The 8,485-nt window shown below is 41.5% G+C and overlaps 1 protein-coding gene across 6 annotated transcripts in view; it reads right to left on the reverse strand.

Moving 5' to 3' along the window:
- Window positions 1–6,766: 6,766 nt before the first annotated feature.
- Window positions 6,767–8,485, reverse strand: part of LOC123509051 — a 22,186-nt gene continuing 20,467 nt past the window's right edge. For all 6 annotated transcript variants that reach the window (XR_006676093.1, XR_006676095.1, XR_006676091.1 and 3 more), the window contains one exon: window positions 6,767–6,939. Coding sequence is in view for 1 of the 6 variants with exons in the window: in XM_045263170.1 (XP_045119105.1) it covers window positions 6,798–6,939 (142 nt within the window). In the remaining 5 variants the exon portion in view is untranslated. The remainder of the gene's footprint in view (window positions 6,940–8,485) is intronic.

An 8,485-nucleotide genomic window follows, 5' to 3' on the forward strand; every position in this document is an offset into this window, starting at 1 on the left:
TCAGAAACTGATAGTTACAAGGTGGTAAAAAAAGAGTGGTTGGGTAGGAATATATCTATTTAAAAAAGGTACAAACTTTTAAATTAGGAGGAGGCAAGTTCTTGGAAGACGGAGGAAGGGAGAATAATTAGCCATAAATAGGTAGAGAGTTCAGGTTGTTGGCCCAAATGGGTATGTGTCCAGTTAGTAGATTTAGGGTTTCAGGTGGTGGACAAAGTTGCACTAAAGAACAGTATGGAATGGCTATTCAACCTGCGTGGTTTGGGGGGAATAGGGTGGTGGCCCAGTCTAAGGACCTTGACTTCCCAACCATCCCGAAACATATCTGGAATATTGCTTTTACTGAGTGGCGTTTTGTAAGAAATGTTTCATTAAAAAAAATAGCACTACAGTTTCCCAAAGAAACAAACCAAAAATACAGATAAAAGGTGCCACTTGAGTTTGACTTTCAGACTAAAATCAATAACAAAAAAAAAATGATAGAATAAGAGTGGTTTTATAAATTTAATAAAAATAATAAAACAAAAAATTTTAAAGATTAAAATATAAAATTAAATTTTTAATAAAAAATATTATAGAAAATACATTAATGATAAAAAATTTAATTCTTTTTTTTACTTAAAATACAAAAACACACAACACATTTTTTCTTTTGGTTGGGTGAATGGTGGTGTTGTGTTGTGTGTTGGAGAGAAGAGAGAAAGAGAGAAGTTTGACAGAAAAGTTATAAGACAAAAAAAAAAAAAGGAAAAAAAAGTGTTTGTGTTTTTAAAAAGTAACCAAAACAAAATTTTAAAAGAATGAGCAGCCAAAAGAAACAAAACCCAACCCCATGAAGATAGAAGGATGGTCAAAAAATTAAAAATTTTTAAAAACCAAATTTCAAGGTGTTTAGTGCGAGGGGTTAAGTCGTTAATAAATTTAACCCAGTCAACAAAATTTCCAATTAAAACCCCCAGTTTTAAGACAGTAGAGAGTGTAGTGGCAATAAAAATTTTGTTTGATCCATTTCAACCTGGGTGAGAGTCCTCTTGTGGAGTGAAGGATACAGGGAAGCGTCTTGGACCCCAAGTCCTCCCATGCTCTAATTCAGCTCTCTCTCCCTTTTTCCCACATCTCCAATAATTTTCAGTCTCCCAGGTTCCCGTCTCCCAGCCCCGATAGTCCCCCAGTATAGGCATTGATCTTAAGTATTAGGTTTCTTTGAGCCTTTTCACCTCCTCTCCCGTGGTAAAAGGAGAGAGAGAGAGATCCCATTCTCCCAGGTGCCCAGCCCTCCCCATCCCCCCCCCAGGTCTCCCAGTATAATCCCTGCACACCTCCCACCCTCCCAACCCAGGCCTTATATAGCCCCCCAGTGCCATCTAAGCCCACCCCAGTGCCACTTTTCCCAGATAGGCCCACCCCAGTGCCACTCTGATAGGCCCCCTCCCAGTGCCATTTCTGATCCCACCCCAGTGCTACTTTTCTGATCTCCCAGCCTCTCCCAGTGCCTCCCAGCCTCTCCCAGTGCCTCCCAGCCTCCCAGTGCATCCCAGTGTCTCCCAGTGTCTCCCAGTGCTCCCAGCCTCTCCCAGTGCTCCCAGTGCCTCCCAGTGCCTCCCAGTGCCTCCCAGCCTCTCCCAGTCTCCCAGCCTCTCCCAGTGCATCCCGGCCTCTCCCAGTACCTCCCAGCCTCTCCCAGTGACTCCCAGCCTCCCAGTGCCTCCCATCCTCTCCCAGTGCATCCCAACCTCTCCCCCAGTGCCTCCCAACCTCTCCCAGTGCATCCCAGCCTCCCAGTGCCTCCCATCCTCTCCCAGTGCCTCCCAACCTCTCCCAGTGCCTCAGCACAGCTCCCACTGCATCCCAACCTCTCCCAGTGCCTCCCAGTCTCTCCCAGTGCCTCCCAGTGCATCTCCCAGTGCCTCCCAGCCTCTCCAGTGCATCCCAACCTCTCCCAGTGCATCCCAACCTCTCCCAGTGCCTCCCAATCTCTCCCAGTGCAACCCAGTCTCTCTCAGTGCCTCCCAGCCTCTTCCAGTGCCTCCCAACCTCTCCCAGTGCCTCCCAGCTCTCCCAGTGCTCCCAGCCTCTCCCAGTGCATCCCAACCTCTCCCAGTGCCTCCCAGTCTCTCCCAACCTCTCCCAGTGCCTCCCAACCTCTCCCCGTGCCTCCCATCCTCTCCTATTGCCTCCCAGCCTCTCCCAGTGCCTCCCAGCCTCCCAGTGCATCCCAGCCTCCCAGTGACATCACAGCTTTTTCCAGTGCATCCCAGCCTCTCCCACTGCCTCCCAGCCTCTCCAGTGCCTCCCAGCCTCTCTCAGTGTATTCCAGCCTTTCCCAGTTGAGTTGAGTTGAGTTGAGTTGTAGGTCGGGAGAGATGCCTTTGTATCGGCTCTCCCTGACGTATTTTTCTGACTGTTGTGGTCTTTTGTTCTTTCACTTATTGATTTCTGTTATCGTCTTCTATTTCCTTGATCTTCTTTTGTCTTACATTCCAAAATTTTTGCAGAGTTGTGTTTGTTTGTTGTATGTCTGTATTGTTAAAAAGCAGAGCCCCAATTATTTTTTCAGTATTTTCCTGGTATGGCTGGTGTATTAATTTCTCCCTCTTTATGCTTTGGCAAAATGAATTGATGTTACAATTAACGCTTTTTCATCTTGAAAGATTTTTGTATGCAGTATTTTAGAACAAAATGTTATTTTCAATTGTACTACGTTCTGTGAAACCTCCTTGCGTTTGTTTCCTAAGCTGTTCTTTGTTATGTGATCTTCTAAGCTATCTCTTATGATTGACATCATTAGTTTATACCCAACGTTAGTTAATGCAATAGGTCTCAAATCCTTGGCTTTTGGGCATCTTGTTTTGGGGATCATCACTGTCCTTGATTCTTTCCAGCTTGGTGGTACATGGCCTGACTCTAATGTACTTTTCATTCCCTTTGCTAATATTTCCTTTAATACTGTGCTATTTCCTATCTCCTTGTACATTTGTCCTTTAATATTATCTGTCCCCACAGCTCGTTTGCTCTTCATTTTCCCAGACACCTCGCCACTCTTTCCTCTGTGATAATGTTCTGTTGTAATTGCACCTCTCCTCCTGTCACCCTTCTTGCCATGTCGATGTGTTCCCATACCTCCACTGCACAAGTCTGTATATATTGCATTTGTGTCCCTTGTTCATCAACTGCGTTCAGCCTAACTGATCGTTTCTCTTCTATGTCTTTGATCATGTTCTCATACTCCTCTCTTCCTCACATTCCACATTTCTTCAATATTGTTTTCATATTTTCTATATATGTTGCTCCACAATTTCTTTACCTCCTCCCCCCGCCACCTTCTCCTGCTCCAGTTGTACCCCATCTTCTCCATAGATTTTTAGGGGATTTTCTCCTTGATCTTTTCCCCTTTTAGCTTCTTAATGTACTCCCACATCTTCTTTCCTCCATCCTTGCTTTCCTTCATTTCTTTGACTGTTTTCTCTTCTTGTTTACAGATCTCCTTTTTTATTAGCACATGTACCCTTTCTTTTTGCTTTGGGTATAACTCCTTCCACCTTTCCCTCTCTTCTTCATTTGTTGTTGCATTTCTCCTCCTCCTTTCTTTGATTTCTTTCCTAATTACATCATTTATCCATACAGGCTCTGTGTTCTTGCTATTCTTTTCTCCTCTTCTCCTATATTTTCCTTTTAGCACCTTCTCTTTATTAGTGACTCCAATTTTTCAATGTTCTCCACTTCCTTATTTAGCGCCTGGCTTTCCATGCACACCCAAAATCTTTCTAAGGAATTATTGTCTGTTTTATAATACTCCTTCACAACCCACTCTTTTCTCTCACATTTTTTCTTCTTCTCTTTTATTATTAGCTCCACTTCAATTGGATTGTGGTCTGACATGTCAAAAATGTCCTTCTCCTCATCTATATGCATGCTCTTGAATTTCCTATAGACTTGATTTGTTGCCAGTACATAATCAATAACACTCCTTTGTTCATTTCTGCTCCATGTGAACTCTCCTCCTGTGCATTTGCAATCATCATTTAACATTATCAATTCCAAAATGATTTCTCCATTTGTATTCACCTTCTGCTCCCTTTGAAGCCCACATGTCCATTAAAGTCACCCATGACTAAGAGCGGGTGAGAGTTTCCATTTATTATCCTTTCCATTTGTAGCTTAATATTATTATTTCTGGGTGGATCGTTAACACTCAGGTAAACCACTACTAGTCTCATCTCCCATCCTCTCATTTTCCCTTTTGTGTGCAATATATCCGGACATTTTGTTGGTATCTTCTCTAGCTGTACTCCTGTATCCTTCCTATATAGCACCATTAGTCCTCCTCCCTTTCTATCTTGCTCCTCTCTCATATTATCTACTATCACACAGTTATCACTGAAGTTTATATCTCTTAGCTTCTTCTGGGTCTCTGTTAAGCAAACTATACTATCATCACTCACTAACTCTTCTACTTCTTTTGCTTTAGTTTGTGTTAGCCCTTGTATATTTATTACCTTCATTTTGACACTCTTTTCGCTGATTTCTTTGTCCCGTACACCTGTATTTCAGTCCCCACCAGTGCCTTCTCCTACTCTCACAATTTTTCCCCTCTGTATTTTCCACTGGCCTCCTTGTCTTCTTTTGTCTTGCAACTTTTCCTTTAGCATTGCGTCTTGTTCTCTCTCTTTCTTAGTTTTGTCAGGGGCAATCCTGATTTGACTTATGTCTTCCTCATGACAGTCTCTCAGCTGTCTGCCCCTCTTCACCACCTCCCATTTATCATATACATCACGCAGACATACATACTATTAGGGCCTCTCACTCCCTCTCACTTTCATTCCCATTCTGTACATCCTCCACCTGTGCTCCTTCCACCCATAACTTCTCATGAAATACATGCTCACAGACTTCTCTGTCCTCCTTTTCTCTCTCCCAGTCCATCCCAGCCTCTCCCAGTCCATCCCAGTGTGTGTGTGTAAATAATAATAATAATAATATAATAATATGGTTTATTAGTAATTGCAGTACATAGATACTGAAAATGCACACATGGGGATTGAGGGAGACTTAAGATGAGAACCTTAAGTTAGCTGTTTATGGGTGGCACCATGGAGGGGATAGCACTGTGATGATAACGGTCAGTTCTTGGGGCCTTGAGTGGCGTGACCACGTTTGTGTGTGGTGTGGCATGGATTGGCTGGGGCGCGTCAGGGGGAGATGTTGTAGCCGTGAGTGGCACAGCAGGCCTCTACCCATCTTGACGAGGGCCGCTTGGTGTGTATTTACCTAGTTGTATTTTATCTAGTTGTAGTTTTACAGGGCCTGGGCTTTATGCTCGTGTGGCCCCGTCTCCATATCTACACTTATCCAATCTTACTTTAAAAGTATGCACACTCGTTGCAGACACTACTTCTTCATCTAAACTGTTCCACGTCTCAATACATCTCTGCGGGAAACTATATTTTTAATATCTCTCAGACATCTTCCTTTTCTCAGCTTTTTACTATGCGATCTTGTGCTTCGGATGTCATATTCTTCTCTCAGGATCAGTTTCTCATTATCCACTTTGTCCATTCTGTTGATCAATTTATAAACTTGTATCAGGTCTCCTCTCTCCCTTCTTTGTTCCAGGGTTGGTAGATCCATAGCCTTTAGTCTCTCCTCATATGTCATCCCTTCAAATTCTGGAACCATTCTTGTAGCTATTCTTTGTAGCCTCTCAATTTCCTTATGTGTTTCTTTTATGAGGAGTCCACACTACTCCTGCATATTCCAATCTGGGTCTTATTATAGTACTTATCAATTTCTTCATCATTTCTTTGTCCATGTAGTGAAATGCTACTCAAATATTCCTTAGCAAATTATATGTTTCTCTAAAAATTCTATCAATATGGCTTACTTGTTGATTGTTTTCTTCCATCGTCACTCCTAAGTCCTTTTCCTTTTTGACTTTCTCCAGTTCTACTCCGTCTCCCATCTTATAGATTCCCACGGGTCGTCTTTCACTCTTTCCCATTTCCATGACATGGCTTTTGTTCACATTGAATTCCATTTCCCACTTCTTACTCCATTCCCAGATCTTATTTAGGTCTTCTTGCAGTATTTCAGTGTGTGTGTGTGTGTGTGTGTGTGTCATACAAAGTCAGTTTTTATCCAATATTTCTACATTGTGTTGTTTAAATAGAGATAGTTTTGTGTATTTCTTTGCTACAACAACATTCATTAAAGTTTCTCTCTCTCTCTCTCTCTCTCTCTCTCTCTCTCTCTCTCTCTCTCTCTCTCTCTCTCTCTCTCTCTCTCTCTCTCTCTCTCTCTCTCTCTCTCTCTCTCTCTCTCTCTCTCTCTCTCTCTCAGATGTTAATCAAGTTTGATTTATTTGAGATTGTGTAAAATTATTTTAAGAAAGTTTGTCATGTTTTGAGGTCATTTAAGACAGTTTGGTAGGTTTTGAGGGCATTTTAAGACAGTTTGGTAGGTTTTGAGGGCATTTTAAGACAGTTTGGGATGTTTTGAGGGCATTTTAAGTTTTGAGTTTTTTTAAGACAGTTTTGAGTTAATTTTAAGACAGTTTGGTAGGTTTTGAGTTAATTTTAAGACAGTTTGGGATGTTTTGAGGGCATTTTAAGAGAGTTTGTCATGTTTTGAGTTAGTTTTAAGACAGTTTGGTATGTTTTGAGGCCATTTTAAGACAGTTTGGGATGTTTTGAGGGCTTTTTAAGACAGTTTGACATGTTTTGAGGCATTTTGAGATAGTTTGGTATTTTGTGAGGGCAATATAAGACAATTTTGGGCATGATAAGACAACTTTATTGACATTAGGAAGGATGCATGGAGGTCACAAGATTATTGGTGTTCTGTTTGTTAATCTCCAGGCCACATACTCTCCCTGTCTCCACCACCACCTGACCACCACTCTCTCTGCGTCTTCCATGCTGCTCGCTGACAGCATTCCATCGTCTGCAAAGAATAAGTGAGTCACATTTAAAGTGTCATCTTTGAAGCACAAATTTACACTTTCTAATGTCTTTATTATTATTTTGAAAGTTATTAACCCCTTCAGTACTGGGACCTATTTTTACCTTGAGGTTTGTATACCATTAGACCATTTTGATGACATTAGGAAGGGTATATGGAGGGCAGAGGATAAATGGCCACAGTCTTCACTATTTTAACCCCTTCAGTACTGGGACGTATTTTTACCTTGAGGTTTGTATACCATTAGACCATTTTATTGACATTAGGAAGGGTGTATGGACGGCAGAAGATTAATGGCCACAGTCTTCACTATTTTAACCCCTTCAGTACTGGGATGTATTTTTACCTTGAGATTTGTGTACCATTAGACCATTTTATTGGCATTAGGAAGGGTGTATGGAGGTCAGAGGAAATGGCCACAGTCTTCACTATTTTAACCCCTTCAGTACTGGGATGTATTTTTACCTTGAGATTTGTGTACCATTAGACCATTTTATTGACATTAGGAAGGGTGTATGGAGGGCAGAGGATAAATGGCCACAGTCTTCACTATTTTAACCCCTTCAGTACTGGGATGTATTTTTACCTTGAGATTTGTGTACCATTAGACCATTTTATTGACATTAGGAAGGTTGTATGGAGGGCAGAGGATAAATGGCCACAGTCTTCACTATTTTAACCCCTTCAGTACTGGGACACATTTTTACCTTGAGATTTGTGTACTATTAGACCATTTTGATGACATTAGGAAGGGTGTATGGAGGCAGAGGATAAATGGCCACAGTCATCACTATTTTAACCCCTTCAGTACTGGGACGTATTTTTACCTTGAGGTTTGTGTACCATTAGACCATTTTATTGATATTAGGAAGGGTGTATGGAGGGCAGAGGATAAATGGCCACAGTTTTCACTATTTTAACCCCTTCAGTACTGGGACACATTTTTACCTTGAGGTATGTGTACCATTAGACCATTTTGATGACATTAGGAAGGGTGTATGGAGGTCAGAGGATAAATGGCCACAGTCTTCACTATTTTAACCCCTTCAGTACTGGGACACATTTTTACCTTGAGGTTTGTGTACCATTAGACCATTTTGATGACATTAGGAAGGGTGTATGGAGGTCAGAAGATTAATGGCCACAGTCTTCACTATTTTAACCCCTTCAGTACTGGGACGTATTTTTACCTTGAGATTTGTGTACCATTAGACCATTTTATTGACACTAAGAAGAGTCTATGGAGATCACAAGATTAATGGCCACAGTCTTCATAATTTTTAACCCCTTCAGTACTGGGAGGCATTTTTACTGTGAGTTTTGGGCGTGATTAGACGATTTTATTGACATTAGGAAGAGTCTATGGAGGTCAGAGGATTAATGGCCTGAGTTTTCACTATTTGAATCCCCACATAATAAGTTTGTGAAGCTGTATAGAATCACCAAAATAGAAAACAGAATGACTATGTATGAAAGCACGTCCTGGTAGTGAAGGGTTAATTTGCCAAGTGTTATGGAGGCTGTATGT

This window comes from Portunus trituberculatus, chromosome 26, assembly GCF_017591435.1.
Source record: "Portunus trituberculatus isolate SZX2019 chromosome 26, ASM1759143v1, whole genome shotgun sequence".
NCBI classification, from domain to species: Eukaryota; Metazoa; Arthropoda; class Malacostraca; order Decapoda; family Portunidae; genus Portunus; species Portunus trituberculatus.